The 17,928-nt window shown below is 48.6% G+C and overlaps 7 protein-coding genes across 7 annotated transcripts; 6 read left to right on the top strand and 1 right to left on the bottom strand.

The window, feature by feature from the left end:
- Nucleotides 1-2,650: 2,650 nt before the first annotated feature.
- N7466_008492 (sulfatase family protein) lies at nucleotides 2,651-4,180 on the top strand (the record flags this gene model as incomplete). Its single annotated transcript, XM_057167881.1, has 1 exon — nucleotides 2,651-4,180. One exon carries the CDS (start codon nucleotides 2,651-2,653, stop codon nucleotides 4,178-4,180), a length of 1,530 nt encoding a protein of 509 aa, XP_057018512.1.
- A 463-nt stretch (nucleotides 4,181-4,643) lies between these two features.
- On the top strand, nucleotides 4,644-6,032 carry N7466_008491 (MCT family MFS transporter; the record flags this gene model as incomplete). Its single annotated transcript, XM_057167880.1, has 1 exon — nucleotides 4,644-6,032. The coding sequence occupies one exon, from the start codon at nucleotides 4,644-4,646 to the stop codon at nucleotides 6,030-6,032; it is 1,389 nt and encodes a 462-aa protein (XP_057018511.1).
- A 604-nt stretch (nucleotides 6,033-6,636) lies between these two features.
- N7466_008490 (exocyst complex component Sec10 family protein) lies at nucleotides 6,637-9,413 on the top strand (the record flags this gene model as incomplete). Its single annotated transcript, XM_057167879.1, has 3 exons — nucleotides 6,637-6,745; nucleotides 6,806-9,086; nucleotides 9,143-9,413. 3 exons carry the CDS (start codon nucleotides 6,637-6,639, stop codon nucleotides 9,411-9,413), a joined length of 2,661 nt encoding a protein of 886 aa, XP_057018510.1.
- Nucleotides 9,414-10,187: 774 nt separating this feature from the next.
- On the top strand, nucleotides 10,188-11,130 carry N7466_008489 (putative extracellular SCP domain protein Pry1; the record flags this gene model as incomplete). The annotated part of the gene is made up of 2 exons (XM_057167878.1): nucleotides 10,188-10,502; nucleotides 10,582-11,130. The coding sequence occupies 2 exons, from the start codon at nucleotides 10,188-10,190 to the stop codon at nucleotides 11,128-11,130; spliced, it is 864 nt and encodes a 287-aa protein (XP_057018509.1).
- A 268-nt stretch (nucleotides 11,131-11,398) lies between these two features.
- Nucleotides 11,399-13,813, bottom strand: EifCb (translation initiation factor eIF3 core subunit b; the record flags this gene model as incomplete). The annotated part of the gene is made up of 4 exons (XM_057167877.1): nucleotides 11,399-11,827; nucleotides 11,886-13,419; nucleotides 13,496-13,688; nucleotides 13,741-13,813. The coding sequence occupies 4 exons, from the start codon at nucleotides 13,811-13,813 to the stop codon at nucleotides 11,399-11,401; spliced, it is 2,229 nt and encodes a 742-aa protein (XP_057018508.1).
- Nucleotides 13,814-14,451: 638 nt separating this feature from the next.
- N7466_008487 (SWIB/MDM2 domain protein) lies at nucleotides 14,452-15,553 on the top strand (the record flags this gene model as incomplete). Its single annotated transcript, XM_057167876.1, has 5 exons — nucleotides 14,452-14,458; nucleotides 14,541-14,677; nucleotides 14,758-15,210; nucleotides 15,262-15,312; nucleotides 15,368-15,553. 5 exons carry the CDS (start codon nucleotides 14,452-14,454, stop codon nucleotides 15,551-15,553), a joined length of 834 nt encoding a protein of 277 aa, XP_057018507.1.
- A 710-nt stretch (nucleotides 15,554-16,263) lies between these two features.
- Nucleotides 16,264-17,520, top strand: N7466_008486 (fungal specific transcription factor domain-containing protein; the record flags this gene model as incomplete). Its single annotated transcript, XM_057167875.1, has 1 exon — nucleotides 16,264-17,520. The coding sequence occupies one exon, from the start codon at nucleotides 16,264-16,266 to the stop codon at nucleotides 17,518-17,520; it is 1,257 nt and encodes a 418-aa protein (XP_057018506.1).
- Between the last annotated feature and the right edge of the window lie 408 nt (nucleotides 17,521-17,928).

The following is a 17,928-nucleotide window of genomic DNA, read 5'->3' as shown; positions in this document are numbered from 1 at the left end:
GTAGCTCGAGAATGTGTTGCTCGTGGATTCCCTCTCTTCTGATTCGACCAACGCCTTCCAAATCCCGCCAGGGCCTCTTTTCTTTTATTTCCACTCGCCGCAGATCGGCTTAGGGTCCTGCACTCCTGGTCAATAGTCGCCGCCACTTAATATGCTGCCTCTGGCCCGGAAATTAGAACTCTCTTATTCATCAACACGCCCCCCATGCAGGTTTGAAACACAGGAATACGGGAGATTAATACGGAATTGCTTTGATTATCCATGGTGAGACAGAACTCTGTCGATCTTCAGTCTCTCTGGCGACGATCAAGTGTCTATTCCAGATAAAGTACGAAGTAAAACTATCCCGTCCACCTTGATAGGCAAAATATTCTCGATTTGGAGAATTCGAGATCGTAGGACCCAGCCTTCAACCTAAATAGGTAACATTTGAACCTCATGGCCATTTCACCTAAATGTAAAGAAATTTCATCCTTGGCATAACCAAAATTGGCAATAGGACCTCCACGTTCATATCGTACGATCGTTTCACCTAACTACTCAAGCGTACTACGTAGTACACATGTTCTTGTTACATACTAGTATGGCGCCTGAACTGCCAATCATCCAACCACATGTGACAGAACTTTATCATCCGTCATGCTCGGTACCAATTTAAGTAGCGCACTGGCCAACTTGGGTGGATAAAGCCTAACGGTTCTTTACATGCCCACTTTCTAGACAAATGGCGGTAGTCTCTCTGTTGCCTAGGTGAGACCCAGCTCGTCCTTACATTGAATCCATACATGTCTCCGGGCTGCAATGTGACTTTTTTTTCAACCATCAACCACTGTGATTCTCGAATGGACAGAAATTGCACACTCCAAGAGACAGTGTAGATTTTAGACCTCATTCAAATCTTCAATTTTGCAAGCCTCGGAGGTTTGAGGTATATGCACAAAGTTCTATCCTGAATGTAGCCACCAGTCGACTCACTCAAACCCTTATTGCTGCTGTCCACCTGGGCACCTCCCTGATGTCGTAAGACTCTGCGGTGAGACCACATCCTTTTTGCCTTTACTAATAAATATTCCAATGTTAGATCAATGAAATGTCGTCTCGATTCATACAGACCTTGTTGAATGTAAACATTAAGTAAGCTGTCATTTTCAGCTTGGAATCGTCAAATTCTAAGCTTGCAAAGAAGATTTGAATTTTGGGATACGGACAAGCACTTGAATTGACTTTGAAAATCACCGGTTTCGGCTCTTTTAAGATTGGAACTCCAAGTTTGAATGTCTTGCCCATGTGCTCATGTGCTCATGTGAGCACTTGCCCCTTGAAGTCCACCGTCATAAGAACTTAGTAGTACAACATTGGAACCTTGCCTACATGTACTACCTGTCATGAACCAAAGTCCTGAAGCTGAGACTGGGGCCTGTGGGATGGCTTGGTGTATCATATCTTGGGTCCTGGATCAAATGCCCGCGCACCTACATGTGTACACGCTCATGCCAACTTTATGTTATTCTCTCCTCTTGTTCCCTCAAGTGCTTGTTACTCGTCTATTATTCCCCTAGCCTTGATAATCTTTTGAAAGGACTCTTTCTTATTGAGTCGACTTTCAAGCCTCGTCAAAAACAAAGCCAACATTTGAATCATAAATAGGTAATACTTCGGGAATGACCATAGATGTATCCATCCATACTTCAAAAAAATTATTCTGCACAGTATTGATGTTCCAAGGTTCAAATCTGTCTTACTTCAAACATTAAAGAAATAGTAGAAGGACTCAGCACCTCTTTATGTAAGGATCTCCCACTGTTTCCATTTGAATTGTCGTTCAATGTTATATATAAACGGCATTAGTCAACTTGGTTTTAATCAATTGTTTTCAACATTTGAAACTCAAGTCCCATCAACGTTTGAATTGATTGATTGATCCATTCCAATTGATGTTTGAATTTGAAGGTTCAAACATTGAATGTGCCCCTTGAGATGTACATACAGTTCATGTGTGCATATATATGTCCTAGGTGGGTATAAAATTTGAACATATATATATTCAAATATTAATTGATCTATACACATCGTACTGCTAAGTACGTGAAATCTTCCTTACCTGGGTCCGTGTACCTACTAGGTAGGCACGAAGGGCAGGATATACACATTTGCAGGTCAATAAAAATTGATTATGTACACATTATGCATCAAACTCATTGAACGGCCATTATCAATTGACAGGTGTTGGATATTCAAAAATTATGATGGAACAAAATGTGGGTTGTCAAGTTGACCAATAAAAGAGCTTTAGTACCGACTACCGGCGAGTGCCGCTCAAATGTGGATCCGCGGGGGAGGAGGTTGGATATTCACGCGACTCGGCATGTCTCTACCATTCACATCGCTACAAAAGATCCATTACGGGGCTCCAAAGGCTGGCAGAGACTGAAGCTACATAAATTCCCCAATCAGCACATCCTGTGGTGACGCGATTCGAAATCTCAATCATGCCTTTCATCCTATGGACACGTCACCCCCTCTGTCCTTCCCTTTCTGAGTTTATAATAACCGTGGAGGACCTCAGTCAGTTGCTTTCTCAAAGCCTTTTCTCAACTTGACCGACAGAAATCACTCTTACTGAGCTTAGACTCTTTCACTTGTTAACGTCATGGCGGACGCTCGCCCAAACATTCTCTTCATCATGGCCGATGACCATGCCTCCAAAGCAATCTCCTGTTATGGGGCTGGTATTAACCACACTCCCAACCTCGACCGGATAGCCAACGAAGGCATGAAGTTCAACCACTGTTATGTCACCAACAGTATTTGTACCCCGTCCCGTGCCGCGATCTTGACAGGTACCCACAACCACGTCAATGGCGTCATGACGCTCGATTCCAAAATCAACAAGCACATGCCAAACGTGGCCAAGCACCTCCGAGTGGGCGGCTACCAAACTGCCATGGTTGGAAAATGGCACCTGGGTGAAGGGGAGGCACACGAACCGAAAGGATTCGACTACTGGGAAGTTGTTCCTGGACAAGGCGAATATCATGACCCGCAGTTCATTGGGCCCAACGGAACTGTGCGGGAGAAGGGCTACGCGACGGACATTATCACTGATAAAAGTCTTGAGTGGATCAAATCTCGAGACACCAAGAAGCCGTTTTTCATGATGTGTCACCACAAGGCGCCCCACCGTAGCTGGGAATGCGACCCGAAGCATAAAGACCTGTATAAAGACCCGATCAAGGTGCCTGATACATTCACAGATGACTATAAAAACCGTGCCAAATCAGCCGCTGCTTCCAAGATGCGCGTGGCGCAAGATCTCACTTACTTTGATCTCGGACTTGCACAACCTGATGGACCCGCCCATATCGTTGGAGAGAAGATGGTGGATTCATGGTCATCGCAGGAGCGAAAAATTCCTGACCCTGAAGATGTGACTAAAATGAAATTGATCGATAAAGAAGACGGTACCGTATTCACCTTCCAAACACGCCAGGAGCTCGCCCAGTTCAAGTTTCAGCGCTACATGCAGCGATATCTGCGCACGATCCAAAGCGTCGACGATAACGTGGGTCGGATGCTAGACTACCTTGATGAAGAGGGTCTGTCCGAGAATACCATCGTTATCTACACATCTGACCAAGGATTCTTCCTTGGGGAACACGGATGGTTCGATAAGCGCCTCGTCTACGAAAACAGCTTCAACATGCCCTTCCTGATCAAATACCCGCGTGAGATCTCCGCTGGAAGCGTTTGCAACGATATAATTTGCAATGTCGACTTTGCACCGACATGGCTGGATTTCGCAAAGCTACGCTTGCCAACGTATATGCAGGGTGTCAGTTTCCGGTCGTTGGTGCAACAAAAGACGCCGGCGGACTGGCAGCAGGTTGCCTACCACCGGTACTGGATGCATCGCGATATTATACACGATGCGCATGCGCACTATGCCGTGAGAGATAAGCGGTATAAGCTGATCTATTGGTACAATGAGAGTTTTGGCATCGAAGGTGCAAGACTTGGCGGCGAGGAGAAAGAGTGGGAACTATTTGATCTGGATGAGGATCCATTGGAACTGTTCAACTGCTACCATGAGGACAAGTATCGGGAAGTGGTGAAGCACATGACCACCTTGTTAGAGCTGAAGATGGAGGAGATTGGAGATGAGCCCTGCCACCCACGATAAGCTGGATTTATCATCTATATTTGCACAAAAGTCCATGTATCAACAGCCATGTATCTCGCTAGTGGACCAGAAAGTGGTTAAGTATCAAGGATACTCTAGGATTCCTTTTGAAAGATTTTCTCCTCTCTTCATCTCAACGCACATAGTCGCAACGATCCTTGCTTCCCTCGACATCCGTAGGACCGAAGCATAGCATTGGATTGCCGACTAAAATAATCCGCCCCAGTCCTCTGAATCCTCTCATTGGCTGACTAGTGACGACCTTCCGTTATCGCTGGCGGGGATACTTGCTTATCGACTTGCCAGACTAGTCTAGACCACAAATGTATCGTCCTTCTGATTGGTCACATTGGTCACATCCTCTACTTGGACATTCGTACTAAAAGTTTACAATGATTTAAATCGCTCGAGTCAAGAACTCCGAGAGTGCATTTTGACCCTATCGCAGTTACCAAGTGTCGGTATGGCTTCAAGTTCTATCGAGCTAGTTCAGCTGCCGGATCAGCGGAAAGAACCGACGGAATTGAACTTGCAAAACATTGAGACTAGTCCTCTGGAAGATACCCCGCCTAATGGAGGACACGGCTGGATTTGTACTTTTTGTGTGTTCATGATAATTGTACATACCTGGGGCATCAACAGTGCTTGGGGTGTCATTCTCGATCACTTCCTCACCAACTCCACTTTTCCGAACGCGACTCGGATCGACTATGCATTCATTGGGGGCTTGTCTATCTCCCAGGCGCTCCTTATCGGACCACTTGTGCACAAGGCGCAAAGTATCATCGGAGTCAAGATACCGTTACTTCTGGGAACTGTGCTAGTATCCGGGTCTATGCTCGGAGCTTCCTATGCAACTGAGATCTGGCATCTCTTTCTTACCCAAGGAATCTGCTTTGGATTTGGAATGGGACTCCTCTATATCCCATCTATGTCTGTGTTGCCGCATTGGTTTTCAAGTCGCAGAAGTCTTGCCATGGGGATCGCGGCTTCAGGTGCCGGGATTGGCGGCATTCTTTACAATCTTGCTACAAGCTATATCATTGAACATCTCGGATGGCGCACTGCGTACAAGATCCTGGCAGCTTGTGCCTTGGGAGCCAACCTTGTGTCTTCTTTGCTCCTTAAAACACGAAAAACCCAGTCCATCCAACAAACTCAGACCATTGTACTTGATGATTTGAAGCGCCCTGAAGTCCTTTTCGTGATATTTTGGGGAATGACAACGGAGTTCGGATATATCGCCCTGTTTTATTCATTGCCCAACTATGCCACTTCTATTGGCCTGACGGCCAACCAGGGATCTGTCGCCGGTGCAATGCTAAATGTAGGCATGACCATTGCCCGTCCACTTGTGGGCTATATCAGCGATAAATTCGGCAGAATTACCGTTCCTGCTCTCCTGACAGCGTTCTGCAGCGTGGTGTGCCTGGCCATCTGGATACCTGCAAAGTCTTATGCGGTCTTGCTAGTGTTTGCCCTTTTGTCTGGAATGGTATGTGGCACTTTTTGGGCGACTATTACACCTGTTTTGGCTGAGGTTGTTGGTCTGGGGCGCATGTCACGCACCTTTGCTATAACTTGCTTAGCTTTGGTAATTCCCACTACTGTTGCGGAACCAGTTGCCCTCAGCCTAGTCCAGCAATCTGGATATCTCCATACGCAAATATTTGTTGGATGTATGTTTCTGTTGGGATCATGGGGTCTTTGGACCCTGCGTTGTTGGAAATGCTTTGACATTGAAAGAAAAGCGTGCTATGAAAGGGGGCTCGGTGCCGGCAGATCGTCCACATTTCTCGGGTTTATCAATTGGATAGGATTTGAGAAGATTTTCATGACAGGTCGAGTATGAGTTTGCTTCTTTATTCTTTGGAAGTCAAATTTGATAGAAGATTCTCAATTTCTCCACTTCTCCAGCATCCTAGTACTATAGTCTATCTAGCATCTAGTAATCTACTGTACCATGTACAGTCACACGTGACTTCATGTTTATGCGTGAGTTGATGCGATTAGATTCCTAAAATTTATTTAGAATTCCCATGCTCTTAGGGTCATCGATATGGCAACTTCCGCCAGAAATCTGACATGAGTATCGCATAAGATGTTGTAGATTCATGCTGGGGACTTGGAATTGCAGTCTCTAGTAGGAAGCTGTATACTTCACAGCTTCACCGCCGTATTATGCCGGATAATAACAAATGGCGGTGAGATGGACCCTGCCGTGCTGATCGACGCTTAAACCGGAGTCGATCTTCGTGTTTGCCGATAGTTTGTGCTTTTTTTTCTTTGCCCAGGTGCTGTTTCCGATCCCAATCCCTCAGAATCACCCCAAACTACAAACACCGGAGTAACGGCCTTGGTGGCTGCGAGGGCAAAGCACACCGTTTCCGTCCGCCCCCCGAAGCACACCCCGCGAACACTCGGCCCACTCCCGATGAAGTGGCCAAGCATCACAAATGCCGAACGGAAAGAAAGGGACGGCGCCAGCCAAGCCGCGCAGGGATGTGCTGGCTTCGCTGCGCATGGCGTCATTGGAGGGAATCTCTCGAGCTGCTCTGCCTGCAGGTACGTTTTCTGGATGATTGGCTGGTAAGAAACATGAAGGTTGACACTAACATTCTACAGAGATCATGTCAGCTATTCTCGATTACCTAGGGCCGGTCGACCTTATCCAGGCAGCGAAGTCCTGCAAACTCCTACATGAAATGGCGTACGACGATACTCGATGGGTGCAACGGCTAAAACGCATTGGATGCTGGGATGAGTCGGATGCACGCAGACACGTGGAACAAGTGTATGGAACTGTTGCCAACCTGGAGGCTGTTGAACAACATGAGATTGATGAAGAGGCGAGTGGCATAATTTCAGGAGCTTCGGTTACTCGAGCCCCCCATTCGGAAGTCAATGCTATCTCCGATGGTTTTGACAAGATCGAGCTGGGCAAGACAGCGACACAACTCGAATCCTTGGAAAGCGAAGCGAGTGATCCAGATCTTCTTGTCTTGAAGTACGTCAGGTCGATTCGAGGCGAAGCTCGTCAAGAGTATGGGAGAATCCATGCCGCTTTAGCCCCGTTGTACAATGACATTGCGACATCTGGCCCGTCCACCGAGAATCTGGTGTTCACAAAGTACAAAGACCCACAGCTTCAAGCACGAATGCTATCTCAATTAAAAGCATTTGCAAAAAGTGATATGACTACGGGCTGGGAGTCGCGAGAGCATCGTCTGGAGAGTGCAACCTCTATGTTTGAAACCGCTGCAATAAACGAGTTCCGAAAAGGCTACGAGACAGACGACATTGATGGCCTCATGCACAAGTACGCCCACATCCTGTACGCACTCAACGGCGGCCAAACTGCAGTCGATATCTTTATCCACCATAACCACTTGATGACCCGAAAGTCGGAACTTGGCACCGTGTCAGATTGTATAGATAGCGTTGCTGGAAAAGTGAAGATCCAGCATACTCAAAGCTTTTTTACACGCTTGAGTGTCGCTTATAACGAAGAAGTCACAACTATGAACCGAGCATTTCCATCGGAATTACAAGTCGCCTTGCCTTTCATGGAGAAGGTTGGACAGGATGTTCTTTTCCCATTTTTGACGGCTATTTTCGACGAATTGCACCGCATCAATAAGGAGTCTTACCTGACTGCTATTTCTATGACTTTTATACAGTGTATGAACCTGTCTGAAACCCTGTTGCCCATACGAAACTCGGGCGAGAATTTCGATCATTACCTGGATTCTGTCGTGGCCAAAATCTACGAACCACATATCGATCTTTACCTTGCTGAGGAGTTGGATTTTTTCCGTAAGAATTCCGAAGCAACGGTAGATGACTGGGATCGCCAGCTTTCAGAGCAAGCTGCCTCGACAGAGTCATTTTTAATGTCCAATGTCAACCGGGCAGCAGATAAGCGAGATTTCCTTACTTCATTCAAAAAGGTCATCATGATGCCAGTCAATATTTTACCCAGCTTTTCCAGCACCAAGGCCAGTGAGGAAGCTAAGCCGGATGAAGCCACTGCTGCGGCTGCCTTAAAGAGCTCCAACCGATTTTCTACCATCTCCTCACCCTCTCCGCTTCCAATCCAAGAAGCTCCAACAACAGAACTGGCAGCCAAGGCGCTACTCATGAAATCCAAGATGGAAGGCATTCGATCACTATTCAGCATTGAAATTGCACTCAGCCTTGTTCATTCTGCCAAGTCCAGTCTTGAGAGAGCCGCCCAGTTTGTCAGATTGGGAGGAGACTATGGCAAAGCAGCCAAGCAACAATGTGAGGCCATATTCGTGGATCTCCTGCGTATCTTGGGCAATCAGCATGTGATAGTTGGCTTTGACAAAGCCGTTGATCATCTATCGAATTATCGGCCACGTGAACAAGAGGAGCGTGACCAGTCCGGGGTTGAGCCTCTAGTTACATTCCTAGAGTTAGTCAATGTCGGTGATCTGATCCTTCAGATGGTGGATGTATTTTATGAGCAAGAGTTAGTCGGTACGCGTCTCACTGATCGCCATGACTTCCTTGACCCTGCCGTGAAGGAGAAAAAGAAGTTTGAGCAAATGCTAGACGAGCGGGTTGCTGCTGGATTGAACAAGGGAATTGACGTGCTTATGGAGGAAGTCGACTACATTCTTGCCACGCGTCAATTGGCTACTGATTTCAATCCAGAAGTTTCATCGGATCCACATCGACAGACCATGGATGTGGGAGTCAGTGCAGTCGCGATAGCTGTAGTGGATGTGGTGTCATCGCACACGCAGATGCTAGTTGGTAGCACCGACAAGAGCACATTGGACGTATTCAACCAAGAAGTTGGGCTACGCCTCTTTACTGCATTGTGCAAGCACCTCAAGCGTCAGCGGATCAGTAATGAGGGATCATTAAAGCTGATCAGGTAAGTAATCCGGTCTACCTCGTGTTCCCTCCGTATTTTGCTGACCAAATCTTCAGTGACATGAACCACTACTTCAAGTTCATCCAAACTCTTCGAAACAACGAACTTCTCTTATACTTCAAGGCATTCCGTGAACTCGCTCAGATATACCTGATTGATGCGTCCCATGCCAAGGAACTGGCGACAATCATTGCTGACGCCGATCGTTTCCAAGGCGTCTGGGGCGTTGAAGAGGTATACGAGTTTGCGGAACGTCGAGCGGACTGGTACCAAGTGAAGAATAATGTGGAACGAGCCATGTATGGCGCTGGGTGTAGCGTGATGTGAACAATGACAGATACCTAGATTTGCATAGCGTGGTTGTATGGTGTTCCTTGCATATGTTAGTTTGCAGCTTGCGGGTATACAATCAGCTCGGGAGTAGTACATACTAGTAGTATATACAAATTGAGCCTTCTATACATTATGACATACATACTTGAACGACCGCAGCGACTTTCAATTATTCCTCTTTATCGTGATGTAGATGATTTTTTCCATACTCAAGAGGTACATTTGACCCTCCGGTTCTTCCGCGGCGTAGTATCTGACGTCAACGGCGGCTACTGGAACAGCCCAAGCCCGTCTGAAACAACATCCAGACTTTCCGAGAACCAACACCCACCAAAACCCGCATGCAGGTTCAAACCACTGTTCCAACAAAAATAGAAAGCATGGCCCTGTTTGCTAGTATTTCAGGTACTTCTGCATCCCCACAAAAACTGGCCCGTAGCTCAATTCGCCGTTACAACGAGAGGTGACGCTGATTTCTTCACAGGTGGAAACCATGTTTCCTTGTACTGTTAGCGCGGGTCTAATCCTGGGGCTTTGAAGAGTATATAGGAACCAGTGGCGCACCTGAAGAAAGGTTGACTATTCAAGTCTGCCCTGACACGCCTTTACGAACTTGAAACGAGGCCCTTTGTTCCGCTTTAGGCCAAAGAGGTGAATCGGTTGCCTGAATGATGCGGTGATCGTGGAATCAGTACCCCGTACCTCGTACTTGGTTCCTTTCTTCCCTTATTTTATTTTAATACTCATGGGGAGTATCTCGTTATCGCCATGTCGATCAATATGAACTCCCGCCACTGGTTACCGCGATGGCTTCTCTTAACAGGAAGCTTAATTATGGGTGTTATCAGCCAAGATGTGGTCATCGTCACAGTTGAGACGACCGTCAAAGCAACGAGTACCGTCTACGATGCGCCTACTGTCCCCAGTCCAGCATCCTATACCTCTCTTCCGGATTTCAAAGAAACCGTCCTGCAGGCCAGTAATGAGTACCGAGGTGCTCATGAAGCGGTGGATATAGTCTGGAATGAGACGCTGGTGGAATATGCCCGAAAATGGGCGGAGACTTGCATCTGGAAACACTCTGTATGTACTACTACTATATACTAACTGACTTGTCCACGTCTCAACGCAAGTTGTACGAATTTCATCTAATAATCTACAGGATGGTCCATATGGGGAAAATCTTGCATTCGGATATGCCAATGCCACTGCTGCAGTAGAGGCGTGGGGGGATGAAGGAGAGCTATACAACTTCGAGAAACCCACCGGATTCACCGAGGCGACAGGGCATTTTACGCAATTGGTTTGGAAAGCCACAGAAGAGGTTGGGTGTGCGGCTGTGAATTGTGGATATACTGAGGATATGTCAAAAGTCAGGCGAGACGGGGAGAAGTTGGCATCCAGAACTGCGGCGGATGGAAGCTCGAGGGCGCAGGGCTGGTATGTTGTATGTGAATACACGCCAGCGGGCAACGTGGTTGGGGACCATGATGTGTATTTCAAGAAGAACGTGTGGCCGAGCTATTCGAAAACGGGCTCAAATTCCTCTTCCTCTGCCTCTGCCACTGAAACTGCCTCAGGGTCGGTCTCTACAGCGACAAGTCGACCAAATAAAGGTGCAACGACTATGCAAAACAGCGTGGAATCCACGGTATGCATGATGTTCCTAGCGCTTGGGGTGGTGGGGGTTGGAATGAGCCTGTATACTTAATACATAAAAGAGAAAATAAAATGAAATGGGAAACGGCGTGGCTTATTTCGTACGGCATTTCTCATGCTTATCCACATTGCACATCAGAGCTTTGGACAAATAGCTCAATCAATCAGATTTTTGGAGAGGCCCCGATCCTCGCTACACAGGACCAAAACACATGGGGGGCAGAAACCCGAGCCTCAAGCAGAGAGGACGCCGGTGAATAAACGAACAAAAGGGAAATGTAAAGACATTAAATGCGAAGGAAGGGAAAAGAAAGGGTTCGTCAACCAATGACCTCCTCGGACTCCTCGATGATCTCCTCCACAATTTCCTCCACCACGGTATCGCCTTGCTCTTGGCCGCCAATTGGCGCATCCTTGGCAAGTGCGGGTGAGTCGACGTCCTCGGGGAATCCGAAAGCCTCCTTCTCCTCGCTCTGGAGCTCCTTCTCCAAACGCTTCCAGGCGAGCCACTCGTTGAGAACACGCTTGCGTGTCTCCACAACGGCGGTGTTGGCAATGTCCACGGCGAAACGGTCCTCCTCGTCGAACTCCTTGGAGTACTCGCGCAGGTTCTTGCGAACTTGCTTCTGCTCCTCCTTGCTGAGAAGAGTGGGGGGGCGCGGGCGCCACAGGAACTGCTTGAATTTCTCGGTAGGGTTCTCTGAGAGGGTTTGTCCGGAGAAAGTGTGAATGTTCCAGCCGTTTTCCATCTGAGAGATTAGTTAGTAAAATGGTGAATAGAAACAATGTAAAGAGGGGTATTCTTACGGAGTGAGTCCAGACACTAGCACTGGTGACGACGTAGCGACCTGTGGGGTCCCACTCGACATCTGTGACACCGTAGTGCTCAACGGTCTTCATCAATTGCAGGTTGGCAGCGAGATCCTTCTCAGCCTCAACCTTCTCACCCTCGAAGTCCATGTCCCAGAAGTCAAGATCGAAGCTGGACTGGGAGTGAACGGTAGCCACAATGACGAAGCGACCCTTGGGGGACCAGTAAATACCGTTGCTGGTCTTCTTCTCAACTGTGCGCACAAGCTTGAAGTTACCGGCAGTGCTGCCCTTCTTCTCTGTAGCAAAGAACTGGACACCGGTCTTGGGGGGAGCGGCGGGACCGGCAGGGTTCTCACCGGTAGTGATGGCGACGAAACGGGATCCATTGGGCTCCCAGGCGAAGTTAACAACGGTATCCTTCAGGTTCTCGACAACCTCAACGGGAACACCCTTCTCCTTGACACGGAAAATCTCCAGGTTGGTGGCCAAGGACTTCTTGGACTTGGAGTGACGGTCGACCTTGACACAGACGTAGGCACCCTGTGATTGCCAGTGCAGCTTGACATCCGAGACGTTGAAAAGGTTACGGGTGCGAACAATCTCCTTGGAGGGAACGCTCATCATGGCCACACGGGCCGGGTTGCTGCCAATTTCGGGAGTCCAGAAGCAGAGCAGCTGCTCGTACTGCTTGACACCATCACGGGTGACGGTAGCGGGGGACCATTCAAAGTCGTTCACGCCCTCGATCTTGACCGAGGTCCGGCTCAGCAGGTTCATGTTAGGCAGCTCGTAGATGGAGATCGACTGACCCTGGAGCATACGCGCCACGTACTTCTCGTCCGCGGACCACTTGAAAGCGGGCCACTGCACCTTCTTCTTGGGCGCAACCTCACCCTCGTCGGCGGGGCCAGCGGCCAGATCGTGAGACACGAACGAACGGAGAGGCTTTCCGGTCTCGATATCCCAAACAATGATGTTCTTACCATCCTCCTCGTAAGTCAGAATGGGCTGGCCTTCCTCGACCTGAATGGGGCGGGAGGACCAGGTGGTCACGTAACCCTCAAGAGGCGAGAATTCGACGAGTTGGACGAAGGGGTGGGGGAATTGCTTCTGCTTCGAGAAGGAGGCACCACCCCAGAGTTGGACACCCTGGGGGTGGACGGAGGCGAGGAAAGTACCCTTGGGGGACCATTGAACGAAGAGTTGTGTCCAGTGTGCGCGGTCGACGACATTCTCTGGAGGGTTGGACTTGTTGTTCCAGAAGACACCGACCTTGTCGTTGCGGTAGAGGGCGAATTGATCACGGGCGTTGGAATCTCCCATCCACGAGCGCAGGTGCTCCTTCTCCTTGAACGCCTCAACTTCGGGCTCGACGTATTCATCCTCAACACGACCCTCACGACCATAGCGCTCAATATCCATCAACTTGTTCACGGAAAGGGTGTGCTTCTTGTCGCGGGGGACGCCGTGCAGCTGCTTAACAGCGGCCACGGCTTGTTCGGGGGTCTCGTACTCAACGAAGGCGAATCTATAAAACCAAGGAAATCCAGTCTCAGTCAAAATTGTTCCACCACAGGCACACTGAGTCGTTGCATGATACGCACCCTTCGGTCACGCCCTTGTCGGTGACGGGCATGAAGACGGCATCTTCGGAGGCCTGACCAACGGAGTTAAGCTTTCTCAACAAGAACTTGATGAGTTTCTGGCGGGAGTCTTCGGGCACAACGGGGAGGCCATCGATAACGACAAAGGTGTCAAGGCCCTCATCGAGCTTGACATCGAACTGTTCCTTGAGATCTAAAGATTTATTAGAGAGGAGGGGCATCCGGGAAAGTTTCTGCACACGCACCGGAGAAATCAATCTCCTCCTCTTCCTCCTCGTGAAGGTCCTGTTCGGACAGGGTATCGAAACTGGGCGCCATGATGGGTGAGCGGTAGGCGACCGGGTGCAAGAAGTGGTGGATTGGGGGACTTCAAGGGAGTTTTTCGGCCAGGAACACAAATCCACAAATCTTCTCTGCCAAGCGGATTCTTTGTGTGCGTAGATCATGTGACATGTAAAGCTGACTTAAGCAAGGCTGAGTCAGCCAGAGCGATCGCCCCCAGACCCAATGCGGAACAGATTGGCAGAACGGAAGTACTGAGCAGGAGTCGCAGTTGCTTCCGAGAAGCTACAGCGGGGTCTTATTCGTGCTTAGTAGTGTCAACTCTTTCTTTTGGTGTTTCTTAGTGGTGACTTATATATTTTCTTATTCATCGTTTCTCTTATTTCCATACATCTGAAGTATTCATTGCCCTCGCATTCAAAGAACGTGGGTTTATTATACTCTGTTCTTTGTGCCCTTCCGTTTCTTGCCTTTCTTTCCCCACCGCCGCGGGTCTTAAGCGCCAGTGCGACTATACCCACCTGACACCGTCCACCTCAAGTACCTTCCATCCATTTTACAATCGACATCAGTTTCATCGTCGGTGTTAAGCTCCTAGTCGCATTTCCAACCACCAGCTTGGCCTGGTTTCTGTACAATTTCAAAGGCGATTCACGGATTGATCCGCCGACACGATGTCGCGTATGTTACCTCGGCGCTACCCCGTCGCCATTGTCGGGTGCTCTCCAAATGGCGCAGTTGGGATTTTAACGTGTCGCAATAGTTTCTTCCGAGCTGCGCGATCGGTTCACCGACATAATCGATTCAATTCTAGCAAAAAGTGACCTCAACACCATCTCCGAGAAGCGCATTCGTAAGGGTCTGCAGGAGGAAGTCGGCTATGACCTCACTCCCCAGAAGGTCGGTTTTTTCCCTGGGATCGGGAACCCGAATTCACATCACAATCTGCCATTGGGTGAAACTAACCGGAAAATATGTAGGCTGCGGTTAAGGAGCTCATCATGGCGCGATTTGACATCTACGCGGAGAAAAACGGGGTTGGCGAATCGCCCGAGCCCGCAAACAACAGTCACCAGGATGGCGATTCTGCCTCCGCGGTACCGTCACCGGCCACGGCCACATCCTCGTCTCCCGTGAAGCGCCAGGCCGACAGCGAAGAAGCCTCCGATCCCAGCCAATCCTCTCCTCCCCCGAAAAAACTCAAGTCGGAGGCTGATGTTGATGCCGACGCGTTGTTTGCTGCTAAGCTACAAGCTGAAGAGAACCTGCGGGCGCGACCAACGCGAGGGGGAAATACGCGACGGGCCGCTCCGACAAAGAAAAAGAGCAAATCCAAGGCCAAAACTTCGAAGAGAGTTAAGGCAGAGGATGATTCAGATGTTGAATCTGGCTCCGACACAAAGAAGGAGGTCAATCGGACAGGTGGTTTCCATGTTAGCATTCACCTATGTTAGCTGTTGTAATATTCCTCTAACGTGCTCTAGAAACCTCTCAATCTCTCACCCCCTCTAGCTGCGCTCCTGGGAGAGCCCACGGTATGTTTAGCCCCATGGTGTTCGAGATTGCGCCATTTGCTTACTCACCACACAGTTATCACGTCCTCAAACCGTGAAAAAGGTCTGGCAATATATCCGGGAAAAAGAACTCCAGGACCCAAGTGATAGACGCCAGATCCGTTGCGACGATGCGATGCGCGCCGTCTTCAAACAAGATCGGGTACACATGTTCACTATGACCAAAATCCTGAACCAGAACCTGTATAACCCCGACGAGTAATCATCGGTCTTTGGTTGACCGTGCTGCACTCTCGGATTGGTTCACTATCCGACGTAATGACTCTCATCCTTTCCAATATTTTTCTGCGATGCATAGGGATGCTGGCGTGACTCATTCAACCCTTTTGCCCGTCGAGGCTTTGATTTCTAATGGCGCTTACAATTCTGCTTTATCTCATTAAAGATTTTCTTTTGGCCCTCCAGCGGGAGTTGGCCTTCGAGTGGTTATCATTATCATTATTAGCAATTGCATCTAACTTCTCCAGATTTCTTTATTGAATTTACTCGGAATACCTCCTAGGATCTATCAAATAACTCTATATTCCAAAAAAAAAATCTTTGAATTATAGCTTTTTACATGGCATTTGTACTAAGTAGTCAAATTGTAGCGAGTGAAAGATTGCAGGCATACGGATCATGTGACCGTGCGTCCGAGGTCTTCAGGTGTATGAAAGTGAAGGCTGTGGGTTTCAGTCATCGAATTTTGTCAAGAATGAGACTGGCGCATCGGACAGCGCCATTTTTTACCATATATTACGCTTGCTTGATAGCTTCCCACCTCATTCATGATGTGCAACGGTGGATGCGGCCCACTTTCCAAAATGGGAAGCTCCGCGCTATGAAATTGTTGAGCGGGGCTGGGCCTCATCGGCCAAGCCATGCTGCGTTCCCTTCACAAAGCTTTTTTCAATTGCATATACAACTTTTAACATGCGAGGTCGACAGAAGTTATTCACATTCATTGCCAATGACCCGGTGGGTCTTCCCCAGAACCGCAAAGGAACTCACCGAGCATGTGGCCAATGCCGTAAGCGCAAGCGGCGCTGCACTCATGGACCGAAGGTGACTCGGCATCCCGAGATTCAGCCTCGAGATACCCGAACAAGCGACACGGTATCTCCGCCACGTGTGCATGAAGAAACACCCGCCACGAGCCCGGGACATGCCACTGGGGCCGTGCAACTAGGTGCGCAGCCACGTGCCCCTGGTCCCCGTATAGATGGGGAATCTTGGTTCGTGGGTGAAATGGACCCAGCAAGTGCATTCTGGACAGCAGCGGAATCTTCAATACCAAGCCCACTCAGGCGCCATGATGTTGGTATTTGGCTACCACCAGGGAAGACATGTTCCGAGCTTGCAGCCAAAAAGCCCACATCAGGTGTACCTTGTCTTAATCCTTTGATATCCACTGCCTTTATGCCTTGTCTGCAAGAAAAATGCTCTATCCTTCCAGCGTTTGGTGATATTGAAGGGCTTCTTCGGATATACCTCGAGAACATCCATCCCATCTTTCCGATTCTGGATTATGATGCCTATCGAACAATGTCCGATACATCTCCAGACAAGATACTCCTGTCGCAGGGAATATGCCTTGCTGCTAGTTTAGATCGAAAAGCAACACAATATCTCAATATACCCAGAGCCAATACACCGAGATGCGATTTCTCTCGAAGTCTCTCCGATGCAATCAACACATCAATAGCAGTGGGCCTAGTGAGAGACAAGGTTGTCTTGATCCAAGCCTTATCATTGACTTCATTATTCACACAGTTCTCGGGAGACCGACAAGAGTCAGCAGAGCTCTTGTATCGGGCTATTTGTCATGCGCATACGGTTGGCTTGCATCATCCGTCTGATCCGGTAACGCCACACGAGCACATATATACTCGAATGTTCTGCTGTCTCTATGCTCTCGATATGCTGAACGCTGCGTGTCTTGGGAGGCCCGTTCAATTGCATCGACGGGACTTTGGACGTGACCTCATGTCATCTATAGCCTCGCAAGAAGCTTGCTTCCAGCTTTTTCTTCGAACCATCGTCTTGATGGAACGAGTGATCCAAATTTACCGACCTGCCGAAATCGGGATCTGGAATGGTCCATTTCCATCATTTGAGGATTTATTGCAAGAAGTTGGAATATCTGATACTCCTGTGCATTTAATTGGTAATGAGGTCCAAATTGAATAACTACTAGTATATAATTCAAAGCTGACAGAGATCGCAGCAACAATAGAAGTACTGTACCATGCAGTAGCCATTTTGTCATGTCGCCTGATAACTCCAGATGGTGTCTCTCAATCCTCGGAGTCCAATCTTCGCCAGAGTCTCTCGGTATCGAAAGTCACATCTATCGTCGGAGATGAATTCCACAACAAGTTATCCTCGTTCCCGATCGTCCCGTATGCTGTGGCTCTATCCCTGCGGGTGTCTTATCATAATTTGCAACGGAGCAAAGTGCCCATTCTTCGGACGAGGGCTCGGAAACAGCTTATTTCAAATTGTGTTGTTTTAAGAGAGCTTGGGGAGGTCTTCGTCTATGCCTCGCTAATGGCAGATTTAGGAGAGCATTTGATCGCCGAAGTAGATAAGCAAATT

The sequence above is a fragment of the Penicillium verhagenii genome (genome assembly GCF_028828195.1).
Source record: "Penicillium verhagenii strain IBT 33310 chromosome Unknown utg000008l_segment0_segment0, whole genome shotgun sequence".
Lineage (NCBI taxonomy): Eukaryota > Fungi > Ascomycota > Eurotiomycetes > Eurotiales > Aspergillaceae > Penicillium > Penicillium verhagenii.
This window is presented reverse-complemented; position numbering and strand designations above follow the sequence as displayed.